The 22015-nt window shown below is 40.9% G+C and overlaps 1 protein-coding gene across 2 annotated transcripts in view; it reads right to left on the bottom strand.

Moving 5' to 3' along the window:
* Positions 1-21271, bottom strand: part of LOC103458409 (glutamate receptor ionotropic, NMDA 3B-like) — a 117946-nt gene extending 96675 nt beyond the window's left edge. For both annotated transcript variants that reach the window (XM_008399176.2, XM_008399177.2), the window contains exon 1: positions 20416-21271. In XM_008399176.2, coding sequence (XP_008397398.1) covers positions 20416-20955 — 540 coding nt within the window. In that variant the 5' untranslated portion in view covers positions 20956-21271. The remainder of the gene's footprint in view (positions 1-20415) is intronic.
* Positions 21272-22015: the final 744 nt, after the last annotated feature.

Here is a 22015-nt window from a genome sequence, read left to right as displayed (position 1 = left end):
AGAACATGTGATGTAAGTTTAGTCATTTGTACTTGACCACTAGGGTCCTTGCAATCAGCCTCACTGATTGTCTACAACAATAATAGCTCTATTTAAACTGTGATGCCAGTCGCACAAGTGTAAAAGAAAATGGTGCGTCAGACCAAGAGCAGAAGAAAAAAATCAGCTCTGGGGAACTGCAAGAACAAAGACTTTAAATCAAATGTTGAGATGATGAGAATGATGAGAAATCATTTTATTCTTCCTTATCAGTTCTGTTGTTCTTCCGGCACAATCCCGCTCATCATCGCCCCCTACGAGTCTTTAACTAACACCATAAGCTGCAACGACGCAACGAACAAACCCGCTTTCTGGCAAGGGCCTCGGATCCTTCTTGTGATCGTCTTTTGGTGAGTGAATGAATGAAACGTCACCTGGACTTGAAATGATCACAGAAGATCATTGGTAATGAAATCTGGCCTTGCTCGTCTTCAAGCAACCCTTCCACAAGTTTTTTTGTGGGGGGTCGATACATTTGCCGGATACCCATGCGGCGTTCTCACGCAAGCCTCTCACTTTTTACTGCAGACGTTTGGCGTACAAGTAAAAACGCTTTTGAGGAGGGGAAGTGTTCAAAAAAAAGTGAGAGCAAAGGGGAAAAAATACATCAAAGACAATAAAAAGGGCCGTTATGCGCCGTGACCGTGTACAGCTTGCTTTTTAGGAGGTTAGATTTTCTTTTTAAATATAGATTTACGGTAACTTAAACAGGAAAAAACTATGATTTGTTCTCTTGGTGACAGACAAGTATGAATAATTCTGCAGAAATATCTGTTAGCTTTAATGTATGAATTCCCTGCATGTGCGGTGACCATATCAATTGACCGAGTGTCTTCAGTGGAATCTTAATAAGATTATCATATTGCTTCCGAATTAATTTTTTTTTTCTCTCCCCCTTTTTGCCTATGAGAGATTTCTCCTCAGCTAAGCATTTTGAGTTTGAAAAGGATCTATTGAGGGGGCCAGGACACATGCATTATAACTATTTTTAAAAATATATGAAAGAGCGAAAAAAGGCAGAGCCTTGGGCAAAAACTTATGTTGGTCCACTCTACTCCTAATAAACAGAGAGCAAAGGGAAAATATACTGAGCCAGGAACCCATAAAAAAAAAATGTGCCTGTCCGTTCCATTTTCCTCAATTAAAAAATCTTCACCTCTCTGGTTTCCTTGCCTGAGGTGGTCCTGAACTTATGGATTCTGCTCTAATATTTGCTTCTTCTGCAAAAAAAACAAAACAAAACAAAACCCCGGCATCACGACATTATTTTTTCCTCTGAGCTAATATTGCAACGGCAATCGCATTCAAATTGGTAATTTGTTTACAGCGAAAAACAGGCAGATTAAAGGGGGATTTATTTCCCCCCCGCTAACGACGGCTTGACATTTTAACCGAATGTGCGTTTTCCACACCCAAACCGTCCCGATCTCGGTCATGGAATAAATCTTAAAAAAAAAAAAAAAGTGTTATAAATAGTCGTAATTTCATGGTGTTCTTCATTACTGCCATTAGAAGGCGTCGAGCGAACGGGAGCCCGCCACAAGATATATGAACGCTACTGACCTGAATTAGAGTGAAATATTGCTCGGCTCTCTGGCGTGACTTGGCATGAGATAAGTGCTACAGGGAAGCTGCTTTAGCACAATCTTAAGGACAATGTGTCCTCTGTTCTGAAGGGCACTGGAGAAGAAAAACTGATCACATCTCTTTTCTCTTACCATCATCTATTTCTTCATCTCGTCTCTTTTTTCTCTTTTTTTTTATGTCATAAGTTCTCATTTATAGTCTCCTCGCTTCATCCAGCCCTTCATTTGTTTTACAGCCCCCCCTCCCCCCCAGAAAACGAGCCTCCGCATTGGTCGCGGCACGTCCGCGCGTCTGCGTCTGCGTCCGTCCGTCCCATAAACGGGGTTTATATGTTAGACGTGGGTATCAGACCATTTTTGACATTTTCCCTGCAAGAAGAGTCAGGCCAGGACATCACTCAGAATTTATCTGCAGCTTCGCTCTGCTCTACTTTATGAAGGTGGTCAGTACAGGAAGAGAGAAAGAGAGAGAGAGACAGAGAGAGAGACATGACTTCTCCTGACTAATGGCAACTTGTGTTTGATAGATGCTTACGAGATACGAGATCCATGTGCGAGTGTGTATGCGTCAGGTCTGAGCGAAAGTGTGTTTTTCACATCATTTTGTGGTTAGTATGAGCAGGAGAACAAGTGAGTGCTAATAACAGCATCAACAGCTATGAGTCTGTAAAGTAAATTGAGGTTACACAAGATTTCAGGCGCTCTCTCGCTCTCTCCCTGTCTCTTTGTGTGTGTTACTGTATCGTGACGTGTAAGACTGATGTGTCTGAAGGGGTGACGAGCCACTCAGGAGCCATGGAATGACATTTTCAGCTTAGCTAACAAAAAAAAATAAAAAGAGTCATTTTTGTTACCGTTTGTCCAACTGCCTTGTAGTGAGATTACAAAAGAAAAGCGTTAAATTATCTGCCATCTCTTAGTGCACTTATCTACAGCGCCATGTAAAGTGTTATTCATACCCATTTTTATATATTTTGTTGCATTACAGTAAAAACGCACAATACACTTACTGGGAATTTATGCATCTGTCTATCCATCAACTCTGACCTGCCAGTGTTATTCCTGCCTCACCATATGATGCTGCCACCACCGTGTTTCATGGTTTGGATGATGATGTCTGTTATCATTTATCTTCCACATTTATGGCATTTTGCATTTAGGTAAAAATGATTTTTGATTTTTTTTTTTGCTCTCATCTAACCAGAGAGCATGTTTGCTTTGCCTGCCGCATGACTTTCATTCAACGATGGCTTTCTTTTCGCCACCATTACCCAGACGACAGAACTGTGCAGCGCTTGACTTATAGTCGTCCTGTCAACAGCTCTTGCCTCCAGAATTTCAGCACAGGTCTTGCTAGGCTTTCAGCTGTGCGACATTGTTCTGCCCATTGTCAGGTGATACCTGGAACAATGCTCTTCGAGGCGTTTAAAGCGCAGGTTGTCGTTTTTGTAAGTGCACTTAGATCTTCCCGACATCTTCATCCCCGATCTGTCAGCCATTTTTTTTCCTTTGCCTTCATGATGTTGTTTGTTCGCTAAGTTCTATGACTTTACCACACAGTCAGTGACCCTGTATAAAAATGAATGGATGGACTGATAAATTAACGTAGCTCCAACATACATACATGCACATCAAAAACATGCTAATGTTAACGGGTGTTAATGTCATTAGCTTTTGTTATGATACTATGAGAAGTTGCAACGGCAAAAACTGAGCTAATCCCACGCACAGCAAAAATAACGATGGAAACGGATAACAGATAGTGGATGAGCATGAGTGGCAAGAGTTTCATATTTCACCAATGATATGATTTGTGCTGTTTTTACAGACCACAAAGACTTTTGTACAAATTGTCTTTTAGGAGACGCAGTAAGCATCTTCGTTTCTTTCTGTTCATACCTTAAAACAGCCCTTAGCGAGAGACATTTCAGGCTTTTTGAAGTTATTGAGGTCCAGGGCACCCTGGCGCAACGATTAGCACACTGAGATGTCTGTTTACCACCTGCCTGTTGACACTGTTTCAGTGTAGAATTGGCGTGCTCTTCTGCCATTTTCAAATGGTCTCGAGTAACCTCTAGGGTGCACAAGATATAGAGGCAAAATTCTCCACAAATATACACATATAAGACACTGTTTCCAAAAAAAAAAAAAAAATTAAGCTAAACCTGTAAACCAGAAAGCCCCGTTTGGGTCTCCTACTTTTCTTATATGTCACGCTCCCCACAAAGCACCGCATATCCAACGAACAAACCCTTTCAATCACAGTGGAGTACTTAAGCCGTCAGTGCTCCACTCGTTCTTTTGCTGCATGCCTGCACACTCTAATAACCCTCCAGTCCCCGCTGAGTTGAGCTCAGTGTTTCCTTGTGGGGAGTGATGAGGTCAGAGCCTTGACACCAACCTTAATGCTCTACATATTCCCCATTTTTATAATAATCTACCCCATGTGAGCGGAATAAGTGCAATTTGAGGCCATTGTGGTAGTGGTAGGACTGTACAGTCACTGTAAGTCGAAGGCAGACAGAAGGCTTTCAACAGAATATGTCTGCACGTATCAGGGGGTAATGAAAGAAACTGCTGCTGAAATATCCGAAATATTGGCCATTTTGCAGCGGAGCGCGCATGAATGTGTTGTACAATGTCAAGGAAGCGGTCGTCATAAATTAACGTCTAGGATCATTTGTTACCGCCGTTTAATCATACGTGGGTTATTAGAAAATTTCCAAGCAAATTGATGCTCAATCCTGCACAATGACAAGGGTTACTCAGAAGAGAAAAACTTCTAAGAAGGAGACACAGCAGCAAATGAACCCCAATGTTAAATATGCAATGATGAGTCACATGTCAGAGTGTACCTACCTCACTCAGGTTGTGAATGCTTAATTAGAAATTAAAATAAGAAAGATAAGTATAACTCAGTAGAAAGTCTCTCATCTCTAATTTGTGTTTCCAAAGTTGTATCCAACCAAATCACATGGTGACCAAAAAAAGTGATGCTTAAACCAACTATAAAGCACAGTGGTGAAGGAGTGATGCTTTGTCAAGAACTCATCAGAGTAGAAAGTATTCAACAGTCAAAAGTGGGGCCATCGTCTGTCCTGCGGCTAAGACTTGCTCTAGATCTGTTCATACAGGGCAGTGAGCTCAAAAAAAGCAGCAAATCTACAATATAATGGCAGAAAAGAAAAAAGGAAAAATTTAAGGCGCTTGCAATGTGTGAGTGGAGCCCAGACCTGCATGGCAGAAATGCTGCGACAAGACCTCAGGAGAGCTGTGTGTAAACGAACGTTCTCAAAGCTCGATAAAGGGATTTTGTAAAGATTGGCTCAAAATTCCTCCACAACAATTGATAGACTCTTTAATCGAGTCAGAAAATGACGACTCAAGAGTGATTGCTGCTAATGCAGTTTTGTAGTGAATTAATTCAAGTATTTCACTTCTTTTGAACTATTGGACTGGTTTCGACATGTCGGACACCAGATAAGAAAAAATATGCTTTTCTTCTACGCTCCTCCTTTCATAAAACGGATCATATCAAATCTTAGAAATGTGCAACCCACGTTTTCTGAATAGGCTTTTGTCACTTCAGGCTTTCACAAGTTCGAAGGCCTCAACATAAAATCTAATATTCAGCCTGTATAGTTGCTTGTAGCATAAAACGGAGTCGGATCAACAGGAAGGCTTTGCGTCTTTTTCATTTATAATACATATTTAGGATGTCACAGTAAATGTTTAAGCATTTGTGAGAGCCACTAGGCTGCTGCTGTCTGTCTTCGTGAAGACAGCTTTTCCTCCCAAGGCAGGTGGTAATTCCAGATGGGATCTAACTCATGCCTGCTTTCTTGGCAACTCGGTAATGTACATTTTGGGATTCCCGACATTTCGGTTTTCAGTCCATAACCACCTTGCTTCTAAAACAGCCTCGTCTGTGATGGCTTTTGGATTTGGAGTGTTTCCACTTTCCTTACTCTTCTCTGAGACCATTTGTCCTTCTTTTATTTGCTGATTTTATTTATTTTTTTGCTTTGTTGCTTCACAATTTTCAATCTTTTTCTTGTCCCTCTGGGAGCCTGTCTTAATCCCTTTGTTTGTCAGAGTCGGTTTTGGTTATCTATCAGTTTAGCCGCTTGTTCGTTTTGTTTTGTTTGGGGTTTTTTTTTAGCATTTTGCTAGGCGGTTACCCCATCTTCCCGTCTCCTCTTCAGGCATTTGTATAACCTGTCACCTTGCCACTCAGTGAGGTGTGTCCCGCAGTCATCTGTCAGCATCTGGGTAATCTAACATCAGCACACGTCTGCCAACCTTCTCCCACCGACGTTCCCTCTGGTCTGCCTCCTCCTTCTGCTCGTCTTTCACCTCTGACCTACGCTTATGGATGCTTCGGTACGCTGTGATCAATGTGTGTTGCCTTGGGGGTCTTCAGCTGTCAATGGCACGCAGCCGGGCAGGATTTCTAGAGTTCTGCCAAACAACATTCTGAACAAGACATCACAGCCACGCTCTTCACTGATTGTAAGTGCAAAGAGAATCAGAAAGTATCTTTTAATTATAGAAAGTCTGAACACGATCTACAGCAGGTTCACACTGTAATTGTAAAAAAAAAAAAAAAAACACTGTGCGTGTGTTTGAGTGCGTGTGAGCATTTGAGCATGGCTTCACTTATTTCAGTAAGTGCAGATTGGTATGCAGTTATAGATAGGACCAACTAATCACTAACTAATGAGCCAGAGCACATTAGAGATAAAGCTATCAAGCTCCTCGACAACAACAAAAAAAAGACTCTATAAGAAACTGCCTGTCATCCTCTTTCATTATTTGATATCTGTTATTACCATCAACTGTTTCGCCTCAGAGACAGAACATACTGCTTTCTTCTAGAGTTCCTTCTAGAGTTATTTTACAGTTCCTTTATAAATATGACATGAAAATATTAGATGCTTTGAAAATAAACACTTCATATTTAAACGCTGATTTGCCCCGAGACATTCTCTCACGTAAGAGTGAAAAACTACTGAGTTTTAATTGTGATAAAATCTCCAAATGACCACAAAGCGCATACTGTGTGATCATAAAGGTGTGGCATTTAAATGACACCCAAGATGTCTCCCACATCGCTACACTACCAGCATGAGCCATTGAAACAAAGCAAGATGGCTCCATACTCTCATGTTGTTTATGTTAATTTTACCCTACGGTCTCAATTTTGCCACTAAAACTCAAGACTCACTGGACTAAGCAAGGTTTTTTCCAATCCGTCTTTGTCAATAATCGGCAAGTCTGTGTGAATTTTAGCTTAGGTTTCCTGTTTTTAGCTGACTTTCAATGACCTTAAGCAGAAAATCTCATTAACAATCTCAGCTGTGTTTGAAATGTTCAGACCAACCTCTCTGGCTCTAAAAACAAAGAAGGAAAAAAAAAAAAGAAAAAAAACTCAAGCCACATTCAAAACCTCCCTTCTTTTTTTTTATCTGGTAGACAATTTGAACTTAATTAAGTTGTTTTCCAGACATCTAAATGCCCAAATGCTAAACCTAATAAAGAGGAAGGTGTGTGTACATGTGGATGAGATCTGGAATATGGGTTTTCCCTAACAAAGACACACATTTCCAGTCTTTACATTGACAGTTACGATCCGGTTATCTGACAGATTTTCACTTACAGGAATCTTTGATTTAATCTCTTCTCATTGGAAGTGACGTAAATGTCTTGGAGTGACCAGACCAAGAGACCTTGGATCTGCTAACAAATCTCCGGAGGGAATGAACTATTAGGATGGCGGCCAGGCTGCTTTCCAACCTTGAATACTTAAAGCTCATAAGCGACGAGAAATTGTCCGCAATTATAAAAAGCTTTTTTCTTTTTGGCTGGAATGCTATCATAGATTTATTTATTTTTTTTCCATTAATATGTGAGTAATTTTTGGCATGTCTTTTTCAAAACCAATACTCCTTTGACAATTGTTTTATTATCTTTTGCAAGATGCCAGGATTTCATGTCTTTATCAGGAACAAATAAAGATAATTTTTAGAAAAACGACACTGGTTGGGTTTTAAAGTACATTGTATTACAAAGTAGTGTGCTCTGTTGGATAAGAACAGATTGACACCACTAACCTTTTGTTCCTGCTGCCTTTTTCTAGCCTCAGCTTTTATCCCTGGCCCTTCTCTCAATCCCTCCTTTCCATTTCATCTCCCACTCAGTCCTTCTATTTCCTCCTTCTTGATCCCACCCTTTGCTCCAACATCCTGGCTTTTCTGACTTGATCTATGTCTGTGCTATGCGTTAGCTTAACTTTAACTCTCATAAATCTTTCTTCTGTTCTTCAGATGCTTGATTTTTTTTTTCAGTTTTCTTAACATTTAGCTTTCCATAACTCCAAACGCCCGATTCCTGCTTCTCTTCACCTATTGATCCTGCCTTTAAAGTCCTTTCAGCCTTGATGAGCCTCTCATTATTATGATTTTTTATTTTAGCAACCTTAAAGCTGTGGGTAATTTTTTCTAAAAAAAATTTTTTTTTTAAAGTTTTACATATTTATTAAAAGTGTCACTATGTCGTGACAGAGACAGATAATCTGTGAAAAAGCTCAAGCTCTTCTGCCTTCTCCCTGTGTTTCTATAGAAATGCACAGCTTGGTCAGAAACAACCAATCAGAGCCAGGAGGTCTCAGCGCTGTCAATCCCTCTTGTGTACATGCTGCTCATATCCTCCCCTTTGCTCTCTGCACGGCTACAACTCCTTCCCAACATAGCTAGCATGGCCACAAATGATGGCAAACAGTTTTCCACAGATTATCTGTCATGACACAGTGACAGCTTTAATAAGTATACATAAAAAAAGAAACACACATTTTTATAAAAGCCATCTACTGCAGCTTTTATACTACACAAAAAGTTCTTATTTGCCTTTCTTCTCCATCTCCATCACTGGTGCACTTCATTTACTTTTTTTTTTTTGTTTCTTCAGCTCTACAGCGAAACACAAAATTAGTTTGGGATTACTGGAGACAACTGCTTCACCCGAGGCAAAAAACAAACACCAAGCATAAGCCAAATATTGGAACACTAACTCAAATGCTAAACAGACTCGCACACTCCTTTAGGTAACACATACTCCACTGTTTTCTGCTCTGCTCAATTAATCTGGCTCAGTCAAGACTGGGCCTGACAGTCATCACAAACGCTAATAAAGAGAGAAAAAAAAAAAGCTTTGAGCTGTTTGCATAAAGTGGCCTCGCTCGTCTCAAACTGCCAGCTTGCCCCACAGCGCACAGTTCTTGGTGAAACTTTTGTGCCACTCTCTTTCATTTATTCCACTGTGGCTGGGGCACAAATCCCTCCTTCATCCCTAAGAAAACACTAAAGGCAGCGAGGCCCTGTAAAGCCTCATTAGGCTTAATAACCTTTAGTGAACACATAGCAGACACTCAGCACGGGGATACATCTGTGGGAAACGCATGTATGTGTGTGTGTGTGTGTGTGCGTGTGTGTGTGTGTGTGTGCTGTGGGAGTGGGGCTAGCTCCAAGCCACAATGTGTATTATTCAGCAGGGTCCCTGGATTAAAATGTAATTTCATTCAAAGTCACAAATTGGGTTTTTTACTGTACTAATCTTCATTTTGCTAAGCAGAACGAGGTACGCCATTAAAAGGAAGCTGTGATTTAATGAAAGAAAGCAGGATGGAAAGATAGCAGAGGAGAGCAAGCGAGAGGAATGCCAAAGGTTATTCTAAATGGTAGAAGCCTAATGAATAATGCATGCATGTATAGCTATATAAGTGTGTTGTTGCATTTTAGTTTTAGGGACAATGACATCAAGAGATTTGCCGCTTTGGTATTCAGCGGGCTGCTTTTACTGGGATTGATTTTTTTAAAGTTTAGGGAGTAAAATGAGCTCGATTACGGAGTCAAATCAAAACATTTTAGGCAAAAACACACTGTTATACACGAAGGTGAAGATAGCAGTACGCGGAAACTTGCCAAAGTGTTTGCATCCCTTCAGGTTTTTCGAACATGACTGAAAACAGCAATGCATTTTGGGGGATTTCATGCTATACGCCACAAAGTACAACATTATTACGATATGGAAGGGAAAGGGATGTTAATTTTTTCAGAACTTTTAAAAATACAAATGCGAAATACGAGTTGTGCGTTTGTATCCAGCCCTCCTGAGTTAATACACTGTAGAAGCACTTTTCACTGCAGCTGCAAGTCATTATGCAAGTCACACCGTGGTCTCTACTAGACTTGCACAACTGAACATTTTGCCCATTTTCCTGTGCAAAATTGCTCAATCTTAGCAAGACTGGAGGGAAAATCGGTGGATTTCTCAATCGGGTTTCGGTTTGGAGTGAATGGGGTGTACAGGGAAAAATACTGTCATTTATATACCACTGCATAGTTGCTCTGGCTGTATGTTTAGTGCCCCGGTGCTTAAACGTTTTGCAAAATGGACCAAAATGGTTAAATTGACATCTGAAGGACGCTGAAGGTCTGACTTAAATAAAAATCAAAAACACCAAAATGAATAAATTTAACAATGAGTATGTAAAATATTTACATACTCAACAACCCAGTAAACGGGCAGCTTTTTGTGAAACAAAAATAGTTGTAACAATCTTTTTTGATAATTTTTGTTCCTTCTTGCGTTTCATTTGTTCCTGTTTTCCAGACCTCTAGTGTCACTTTTCCCTCAGTGCCTCTGCACACCTGATTTCCATCTGCTCATTTACTCACCTGTGTTGCATCCAGACATAACGTTTGTAGCATATATATATATATATATATATATATATATATATGCGCTCCACAGTTTCAATCAAACAATGTCAGATATTATTGCTATTCTCACGCTGGTTTCTTTGTTCTTTTTATTCCATTAAATATTCTTTTTTAACTTCTGATCCAAACTTGTGAATAGTAGTCTGATCTTTGTGCAAAAAGGGCTACGTGAGTCATAGATCCAAAACATAATAAAAAGACTCTTGCACAACTGACCTTTCAAAAGAAAAAATATTTGGGTAGGGTTGACTGTTTTCCATTTTCTTGATCTATAAAGTGTTTTAATTCTCAGCAACAAGAACAAGATATAAGTAACTCTTCCCAGAAAAAACAAAACAAAAACAAAATCATTCCTAGGGTCTAAAATGAGCCAGGCTTGCTTTGTGTTTAGATCACCAACCATCTTTGTTGACCTGTGGAAGTAAAGCTTCGTCACTGCAAGACACTCCCATTACTGTGTTTCACAGTGGGGGTTGTTTGTTTTTTAATGAAGAATTGCCACCTTGTCACTGTTCTATAAAAGCCAGATTGTAGATGACGTGAATTTGAGTTTTCTTGAGAATACACTCTCCCACTTGAGCTGTGGATCTTTGCAGCGCCTCCAAAGTTACGGTGGACCTCTTGGTTGCTTCTCTGAATCAGTCAGTTTAGATAAAGTGTGATGTGTGATGTTTTGGTGAGTTTACAGCTGTAACATACTCTTGATTTTATTTGATAATGGTGTCTGAAAGCGCATCGAGTCCTGTCATTGTATGTCAAGGTCGTATTATCTCATAGACAATTCAGTTTACACAAATGATGCATTAACAGGTTTGCATTTGTGCGTTAGTTAATACTGAGTTCACTCCTGTGTCCTGAGAAACATGAGATGACAAGAAAGGCTTTCCTGAGCCAGAAACAAATCTGTCTATGGATGATGATAAAGTTCATACATTGCATGTTTGGACACAGCTGTGACAAGATGCAAAGCTATAGGTGTGCTGCCTGCTATAAAGAGACTATAGCTTTTTTTTTTTTTTTTTTTTTGGAGAAACACTCGTTTTCTCCAGAGCATGTGCGTCGGTCTATAAAATGGGTTTGTGTGTAATAAAATCCTCTTTTTATTCATCTAAGCCTGTCTATCCCAGTCTTCACTTCTAGCTCTCATATTATAGACAAACCGCCCACACTGCAGAGGACTGAACAATGCTCAGTGAGATGTTTAAAGGCTGGAGATATTGTGCTAAAAAACCCCAACCCTGCTTTAAACTTCTCCAACTTTCTCCCTGGTTTATCTGGTAAGCTCCTTGGTCTTCATGATGGTGTCACTTCACTGACGCTCTCTGACAAAAAACCTTTGAAGGAACTAATTCAGGGTGTTTTTCCACACATGATAGTCGAGTAGACTCGATTCAATTGGGAAGCAGAATTGCAACATTTGCTACATTTTCAGCTGCTGTGGATCGCTTCCACACCACGCTGCGTCAAACGATCCAAACTAACAGAGAAACCTGTTCACCTCCTCGCCTGTGGTGGCGCTGCACCAAGAACTACTGAATGAAAACAACAGGAAAACCTCTGAAGAAGACCAACGCAGCTTCCTCCTTCACACAACAAAAAATGGAGTAGCATCAAATTTTAGCAGTTGTTGGGATTTCTCTTTTGTCTTTGACTAAAGACCACGAGCCATTTCTCAATGTAATGCTAGACTTGCGCAATTCTTTTGGCCCACAATTCCCTTGGCTATAGCTCGCTTACTGCTTTTGGAGCAGTTTCTGGTCCGCGTGGCGTTCACATGTGCGTTCAAACCACGCCAGAGTTCTCTTCAACCAGCCCACCACTGAGGTTTTCAGGTGGATCAAAATTTACATATTCCCAAACAAACCAGACTTCCTAGACAAATGAACTAGAGTTTGATTAAAGCGGACTAACCAGGGTGAAAACACCCTTAGTGACAGTTTTTGTGTACTAGATTTCACTTAGGACAATTAGTAAAGGGAGTGTAAAAATATGATTAATATTCATTAAAACAATTTTAAACCATAGTCGTCTCCCACTTACTGCAAAGGTGCACTGATTTGTCTTTGTTATGTAAAATTCCAACGAAACACAATGAAGTTCGTGGTGTGTAAAGTGAGACGATGTGGAAATGCGTTACGGATATGAATAGTTCTGCGAGGCACTACAGGAACACCAATTTCCAAAGCAAAAATAAAACCCTCCTCTTGCTTCTAGTGGATATATTCAAATGTGAAACTTCATATACATGGAAAAAGGGGCAACTGAACTACAAAGAGAGGGAAAAAAAAAAACATCGTTATTCATAATTGATGGGGAAAAGGCAGCATTGTCTGGATCAGCAAAAGGACAACAAACCTCCAAGAAAAAAAGAAAACAAGTTTCTGGAGCTCTGTGATTAAATTTTACAGCCTTCTCTCATGCAAACAGTTTAACATTTTAATGCAGCTGGGTTTTTATCAGCGTTAAATAGAGCCAGTCATTTCTTAGTCCTCGTTATTCAAATTAGACCCTGAAATAGAGACCTGTAAATTTTACATTATGAAGAAAAAAAAATTTCAGGGTTAGATTTCAGCAGCATTACAAGCAGCTTGGGGAGCAGAAGTGAGTCACGGGAACACGGCTTCCACTGCAAAGACTAACAAATAATGAACTTGCGCCACGCCGTCGCTCTCACCTAATCACATTTGGGATTCGGCAGAAACCATTTCCTTCACTTTGAGCCGCTAATACATTTCCGAAATAGAAATCATGATCCACAAAATCACTTCTGCGATTTTTATCAGCAAATCTGGGATTGTCTTGCAGAGGCCGGGCTTTAAAAAAAAAAAAAAAAAAGGCGGGCCTCGTTAATAATGCATGAATGTTCATTTTCAATTACGTTTATCGCCTGTCAGTTTATTATGGACTGCTTAGCAATTTTCAACACGCACTATCAAATGAACGCAAAATCAACCTAAAAACAAAAATAAGGCCCTTTTTCGAGCTATTTCTTGTTTGTACTCACTGTTTCAGATCAAGTATCAAAGCCTACAACTGGCAGATCATTGGCACATATGCCCATAATGGACCTAATGGGAATTTGAATCTCATTTTCTTTTCTTTCCCACCCATCTCTATTCGTTCTCTCCTTCCTCCCTTTCCATGCCTGCTAAAGATGGACAAAGGAGATTTACCATCAGGGGTCACACTGTGGTTCTAATTAGCCTAAGTAGGGAGGGAAGAATGAACATTTCCTCGCCGAGATGCATCACGTATAGTCCCACAGCAATTTCTGACGAAGCAGAGAGAGAGACTGGACGATACAGATGGACAGCTGAGCTTCGTCTCCATCTCCTTTTCTGTTCCTCTGTCCCCTTTCCTTCTGTTCGGTCAGTGCGGCAGAGACGAACCAAACTTTATGTGGCGATATAGGAGAAAAATGCAAAAAACAATCAAATCTTCCGCAGGTATTTGGCATGTATTGTTAAGACGTCAATGCGTCTTCTTCAGGGTTGATTCCAGTTTCTGTAAGGCTTTAACCTCGGCAAGTTGGAATTTTCCCGTCCTCCGCCCGGCAGGGGGGTATAATTACCAGCAAACAAAAAAGAAAAGACATTTTTGGCTCAGTTTTCACAAATGCCTCCAAGCTTTTTTTTTTTTTTCATGTAGTGTTAAGATGACCACTGGGTGGAAGAGATTTTGCAAGTCTCTTTTGATATCAAACACTTTTCCACATTTGGTTTATTTTGGCATTTGAGTTTTGCCTGCGGGTGAAACGACAGTCTCAAGTAATCCCAGAATAATTCTGAGCAGATTTCGTTCATAAGAGTCGTGGCAAAACAGTTATGGAAATATTTTTTTTTCATTTTTATCTCAAGAAAGTTTTATGCAAAACAGTTTGTTTAAGACTTTTATCTTGATAAAACAGGAGTGTCTCAGAAGAAGAAAGTTGTTTTCTGCAAGACTTTAACTTAAAGCTAATCAGCTTGCAACAAACGCAGCAAAAAACCGTCTTGGCGTTTTCACGGTGATGTCAAATGTGTCGCATTATTACTACAAACCGCAATGTCATTTATTGTGACAACCCCATAATCACCCAGTGAAATTCTCAATGGCAATCCAGCTGGGAATCTTTAGCAAGCCAAACGTTTCTGGACAAGGCCATGCAGGCTGTGGAATTAACTGAATATATATATGTTGTTCAATTTAGATTTCGATAATCGCAAAAGCAAGGCAATTGTCAAAACAACACCGGATATTTCAGATGCTCCACTTTGTGAGTATGTTCTGCTGCTTGTTTCAACCTCCTTCAAAGCCCGAACTCACATGCGTTGTGCTTTCAAAGTCAGAACAAGTGTATTTGACAGGAGGAGGAGTGATGAAACATCCCCCCTGGCTAGTGCGAATTTATGTGTGGTTGGTATGAAACATAACTCAGCATCATTTTGGACTTGAAAAAAGTCGGGCATGAACCCAAAACTGAAGAGGAATAAATTTGGTGAAAGGGTGAGACGACCAGCACATGAGGTGTCGGCAGCAGGACCATTCAGCAAGCAAAAAAAAAAAAAGAAAAAGATAATTAATTTGCGGGGAAACTCTTTGGATTCAAGACAAGGAGCTACAGCTGTGTCGTGTCTTCACAACTTGGCAACAATAATATGCAGCATCCATTTGAGGTTGTCCTTCTTTATTCAGCACGGGTATGTTTTCAGGGTAAACAGGTGGTAAGGCTTTCAAGTCAATAAGAAAATACGGCTAAGTTGTTTCTCTCTACCAAAGACCTTGGCCAGACATACACCAACGTCAAGGCGATAGATTTCACCTGTTTACCAGAGACGGTTCAGTACCAGTTTTGGTAACGCATCAAATCGGTTCGACTAACTCGAATTTAAAACTAGTGAGCTACAGTGGATTGCATTTCAATGGCTGCATTAAGATGTGAGCATGGGTGCTGTGGTGGCGGAGGGGGAAAGCACAACCCACATATTGAGGCCTTAGTCCTCGTGGCGGTGGTCGCAGGTTTGATTCCCGGCCTTGCGATATTTGCCGCATGTCTTCCCCCTCTCTCATTACCCTCTTTCCTGTCAAACTACCTTCAAATAAAGCCACTAGAGCCAATAAAACCTTTAAAAAATATATGTGAGCAAATTTGTTAATATTCCCAAGTAATTTTAATATTTTTCCCTATTTATGCCCTTTTTTTTAACATAATCTACACATTTCTGCACGTTTTGTACTTTCAGTTCTGAGTTGTACTTTGATTTCTAGAGATTGTTAAAGCAAATTATACTGTTGATTTTGTTTTTTTTTTATATAATACTTCACATTTGAAAAAAAGTACTTTATCATATTTTAAACAATTTGGTATTTAAATGCTGACCCTAAAAATCAAAATTTTCTTTTTTATTTTCTACTTTTAACTCGAGTTAACGGATGTTGAGATTTTCTGCAAAGTGGAACTAAGACTTTCACCTGTTATTACAGAGAAACTTGTTTTTTTCCCGCCAAGTACTGACTGAAGGGGGCCGAACACAAATGGCTGTGACATTTTTCAGTTTTGCTACTTGTGAAAAAGATTGAAAACCATGCAATTTCACGATTATGTAATACTTTGTATGAAAGTCCAAGTAAAACGCTTTTTACGTTCGTTGAGGTGAAAACAGTTTAGATTTTTTTTTTAATCAAACAAAAGAAAACCATGTAATGAAATGAAGAAAAGCTAATTTGTTTCAACAAACTCCTTTAAAAAGATCCACTGAACAACAATTGAATACTTCCATTTGAATACATTCAGGGAGCACCGTGCCTAAATATCCAATTTTTCTTCCCGACCCCCTCTCTTTTCTCCTCATTGTCACGTAAAACTCCCTAATTGTTAAAACCCGGGGGGATAGATTTTGTTTTCATAAACAAACACAAAAAACACCTCCTCGTTTGGATCAATTGGTGACAGATCCAGCACATTCTCTGGCAGAACCATTTGTTTTGCCTCCGTTTTCTCCAGCCCTCCTACCCCCTCTCTGGGGAGCACTCCTCTCCGCTGATGCTACAATGTAAATTGCATTTTTAATTAAAATCGTACCTCCTGCTTCACTGCGAAACCGGTGTGCTGTACCCTGTTTGTACAGGCTAACAATATGCCTCCCTGTTGACCTAACCCACTTATCGCTGCCCTTTGCGCGTTTGTGTGTCTGAGGACCTTTCCCACCTCCTTGCTGTCTCTGTTTGCTCAGAACACATTGCTCCCTTTCTGAAGAGGCGCTCTGACCGTCCTGCTGCAGTTCATATTGTTTAAGGTCCCAGAACATCGCCTCGTCGTAATTTCCCTAAATTATGTGGATGTTCTCAAACAACACGGACGCGTTTGGAAAGTGCGTCTAGACCCACCGATTTTCAGAGGCTTTTTTAAAGTTAAAGCTACAAACCAAACTTTGAGTAAAAAAAACTTAACTTTGTTTGGATATAGTTTGTCACCAGTAGAACAGTGTGTTTTGTTTAGTTTTTCTGTTTCTGTTGCCGTTTTGTTCCTGTCATGTAACTCTACCCTCTCAAAAACAAGTTTGCGCATGACTGGTGACATCACAAAAGGCGTGGGACAACAGATCGCAGCTCTGTTGATCGTTTATTTACCCGTTTTGAATCAAATTCCTTCTTTAAACGCGTTTATTTGTATTGCGCACAGCTTGCTAGCGTTCACTGAATGGATTTTAGAAAAAAATTGGCAAAAGAAATGCATATGTGGATGAGACAGAGCAGACTGATGTTGTTATGCCAAATCTCCAACAATTATTTGTTGTTGTTGTAAAAAAAATTAAAAAATTTAAAAAATACAGTGTGGTTAACACATTTAATTAAGATAATTTTTAAGTCCTGACTATGTTTTCTGAAGAGCTGTTGCATCATCTGCTACATCTGCCAAAAAAAAAAATTGCCATGCCGACGGATTTATAATAAACCCAATCCTACAAATTATCCCTACCAAGCATCAAGTCCATTCGGGATAGAGAATTATCCAATTGTTTATCGCTACTGGGAAAGCAAATTGCTGTTATGAGCATAGGGATTTATCTAGATGACAATAAACTTGGGGGCGCTATAACATAGCAGGTGCAATGGATTCAAAATATCCTTGCCAATAATATATTTTTATCAGTTGGATTAAGCCATTCTGCCTTTTATGCCCACGCATAAAATAGATTTTTTTTCCCCTGGTAACCAAGAAGCTAAAGATTTAGCTGTGTAGGACAGAGAGTAATGCTTTGCTGCCACTTCAGCAATTTCAGTGTTTCTGCTCACTACAGGTCAATCGGCTGACAGGAAAGCTCCCAAAATATTATTGTTTCTTGGAAAGATCAAATTAGTTCTCTTTAAATGTTAAATCGACTTATTCAGCTTTTTATAACATTATGATGCTATTTACTCATCAAAAACCATATCAGAGGTGTTGCTTTTGAGTATTTCATGCATGTTTAAGAAATCCTTGAATGGCAGCCATTCATGTTCTCACAAGCAATGACGTTCTGAGGCCGGGGTGTCGGGAAGAACAGGAGCTTCTTAAAGAGACAGAGGCCTATTTTCAGGGTGTCAAAATGTAAAGACAAATTTCTTTTAGGTCATGTTTTATATACCGGTATACAGCACTTTTGATTGTGCTATGAAATGGTATGTAGTCTTTGTCTTAACAGTAAAGTGAAGCCATTATTTGTTTTTTGGGGATTTTTTCAATAGGGGTTTACATAGGGAAAATTTGCTGCAATTTTCTTCAGTGGAATGTTTTTCGTGAAATCCTGTTTTTTTGTGTTGCCGCAAATGCATACTACTGGATATTTTTAAAGTTAAATGGCTGCCATTCAACTCTTTTTTTTTTTTTTTTTACACCAACCACCTGCTTTTGTAGCATCTTACACAAACATCGTATTTTAGTCAACAAAAGTTACACTGAAATCCTGCAATAAACTAATAAACTCCAGACTTCAAATAAGAAAAGGATGGTTGAATTTAATAAAAAGCTAAAAAGACTTTAGCATGAAAGAAGACCAAAAACAGCGATCGATTTTAACACAATGCTTGAAATAATGGCTAAAAATATTGAATGTTGAGCCATCAGGACACAGAGGAGTTTTTATTATTATTATTATTGTTATTTCTACAGCCTGCCTGCTTGGCACAACTTTGTTCTTCCAGCCTCCCACAGCTCAAGAAAAAAAAAAAAAACCCTGTCCTCATATCTGCTCTCTTCTCCTTCTCTCGCTCGCTTATCTCTTTGCATTTTCAAGCCATTCGTCAAGTGGTTTGGCTTCTCACTGATGTCGGCTTTGTTGAGATTAAGTAACCATAACATTGTTGACAAGAATGCATGACTCAGAGAAGACTTTGAAAACTGTGGATTATGCCTCCATTTTCTTCTTCTTCCTCTTCCTTCTAACTTTTCATGTCAGCGTGACCGTTTTGTGAAGGTGCCCCCCTCTCTTAAACGGACCTCTGCGAAAGTTGGAAGTTCCCCTTCCACGCACACACACACACACACGCACGCACACGCACACACACTTTGGCTTTGGGTGTTCGAGCTCGCCGCCGTGCAATAGCGCGCACACAAACAAATAGGTGTGGAGACGAGATGCAGCTGGCTGCTTGGCTGGATCGAGGCGGATACCACTGGAAACGCTGGCAGGCGACTCGCTCTTACTGCTCTAATGAATACCAACATAACCGTCGCCCCGGTCTTCAAGTCTTCTGCAGCTTTCCTTGCATCTACCGCCGTTCGTATTTCAATCTTCTCTAAGCAGCTACTCTGCCCTAAAAAAAAGAAATTAAATATGCCTACAGCATGATGCAACCGCCACCATGTTTTACACTGGCATTGTGTTTTCCAAGTGGCAAAGAAAAAGTTCAAATATCTGATCAGAGCATCTTTTCTTTTTTTTTTTTTTTTTCATGCCTGCTGCGTCAAAGTCAAAAAGGTCACTTCTTCTGGCTCTGCTTTCAGATTCTGGCACCTGTGTGTGACCGTTTATATATATATATATATATATATATATATATATATATATTTTGTCTATTGGATGAAGTCAAATATGTATGCAATAGATGATGCTGGCTGCTTCCTTGGGAATGAGATGGAAATCACTGGATACACTAACAGGCAAGCAGCTCTCATTGCTGTTAGGAGTAGTGAAGCAACACATTTATTGCTCAGCTACTTTTTTTCTCTCTTTTTTTCTTTCTTTCTTTCTACCAAAAAGACAAGAACAAGAGCCGCGCAGGCATATACATAAAGTAGAAATATTTGATCACACATGGTCCAGGAGCAACACCTGTCCAAAACAGCTATCTATCACCATCGCAGCTGGTTGAATTCATTCTGAAAGGTGCTTAAAAAAACAAACAACACATTTTCAAACAAGCACAAACAACTGTTCTGTCTCTCACCGTTTCTGTGTTTGCACCTTCACAAAAATAAAGAATAAGGCTTAAGGAGTTGAAGGGGGGGGATCATCTTGTATTTGCCTTGAGGGTTCTATCTTTACAAATTCTGCTCCATCAGATATTAAACATGTTGTGGGCCTCCAGGTCCAGAGTTTTCTAGAACAAGGAATCTAAAGACAGAGATTGGAGTCTGAAGACGGCTGCCTACTGTTGCAATTAACTCTGCAGCATTTTTGATTGTTTTTTTGTTGGGTTTTTTTTGTTCCCTAACACAATTGTTTTAATCATTCTTTAGATTAGGCGCAGGGATAATTACCCTCATTATCCCTGTTACAATTACTTTCCCTTAAACTGTTCATTTGCTCGACGCTAGCCCTGAATATCTGGCTGGTTTTTGCAGCAGCTTAAACTCAAAATCCCTGCCACAAGCTACAGGATCAGGCAGATTCTTTGCTGAGTGTCAACCCAGTTATAAGCCACAAATTTAATGGTGGTGAGGTGGGGGGGGGATAGAAATGTTTAGGCATGGGTTGTTGCTTGTTTTTAGGCGCAAACGAAGCACAAATACCACGATATTTACAATACAATGCTGGGGCTGATCTTACCTTAGTCACAAGGGGCTCCGTGTCCTCCAGGATGGACACGAAGGGAATCTCCAAGAAAGAGGAGAGGAACTCCACCTGGATCAGCTCCTCCCTGGAGCGTGGAAAGGCGAGCACGGCTGTCACGCCTCTGATCACCAGGTCCTGACAGGCGCTGTGGGACAACGACTCCGGGTCCCATCCCGCCGGCGACCGCACCACCATCTCCAGGGTCAGGTTGTAGGGCAGCAGCGGGGCCGGCTGGGCGGAAGCGGTGGTGGAGTCCGTCCCGCTGCTCTGGTGCCGGATGCTCGCCAGGGCGCGGTTGAGCGCGTTCTGTATCCGCGCCGGCTGGCGGGTCGGCAGGAGCGCACCGAGGCGCACAGTGTGTCCGATCCGTGCCAAGATGTGGCAGGGCGCCGGGTGAGGGAAGCAGGTCTCGGCAGAGGAGAAGGGAGTCAGCAGGAGGAGAAGCAGCAGCGGAAGCACTCTGACAGAGATGAAAAGGAGACGGGTTGTCCCCGGGGCGAGGCAGCGGCTCCAGAGTCCAGAAAGAGACACCATGCTGTAGATCCGACACGCAACTGAGGAGGACTGGGCTCCGCTCGGCGGGAGATGGCATAGCTCCCTCTTTCTCCCGGCTCCACCGCTCTTCTCGGACTTGATCTTTCTTTTTCTTCTTCTTCTTTTTCCTAAACGATTTGCTTGCACATTTCGCCCCTCACCCTTTCAAAGTTTTTCATAAGAGCAGTGAAAGACGCGCCGGTGGTGGAGAGGAGAGATGAGCGCTCGCAGCTTAAAGCGGTCGCCCTGCTTCTGTCAGTCTCTGCTGGAGGAAGGCACACCAGCTGTGAAGTTTGTGTGCATGGGTGTGGGTGTGTGTGTGTGTGGGTGTGTGTGTGTATGAGAGAGAGTGCCTGCGTGTGTGTGTCCATGCGCCCGCCCGCCAATAATCTAACCTCTCACGGAGCTTGCCTCTTGGTGAATTTTAATGAAAATTCGTTGAGTAACATCTTCCGCTTTTTCAGGTTTCCCACTCTGAATTTAATGCAAGCGACCGGATATATTTCCTGACAATAATTAGTCTGTGAACCATGTTGTACCATTTAAAATAAAGTTTGGAATGTTGAACATGTCTTTTTATACGGGCACAATTCAGGACACACCCTGGACAGGTCGCCAATCCATCACGGAGACACTCAGGACGTATAACACGTACGGACACTCCCTCACACTTAAGACATATTTAGATTAACCGAAACGGTCATTATTTTTGGACTGCGGGAGGAAGCCGGGGAAGTGAAACCGGAAAGAACTGGCGCATGCGCAGGGACAACATTCAAACTCCATGAAGAAAGACAACCAGGCCAGGGTTCGAACCCAGGACCTTCTTGCTGCAAGGCAACAGAGCTGCTAACTGTGCCTCTATGTAACCCTTTCTTAATAGCAATGGAAAACGTTTTTTTTTTTCCACCTGGATCTTACAAGACTTCGAGGACGAACTCATACCTGTCAAGTCTCCCATTTCTTCCTGGAAACGACCGTGTTTTACCTCCCCCTCCCACCGTGCTAACGTTTTCGTATTCTCTCGTAAATACCCCGTATTGTCCCCCCGCTCTCGCGT

The sequence above is a fragment of the Poecilia reticulata genome, linkage group LG22 (assembly GCF_000633615.1).
Source record: "Poecilia reticulata strain Guanapo linkage group LG22, Guppy_female_1.0+MT, whole genome shotgun sequence".
Classification (NCBI taxonomy): Eukaryota; Metazoa; Chordata; class Actinopteri; order Cyprinodontiformes; family Poeciliidae; genus Poecilia; species Poecilia reticulata.
The sequence above is the reverse complement of the archived record's forward strand: the minus strand, read 5'-3'. Positions and strand labels throughout refer to the sequence as shown.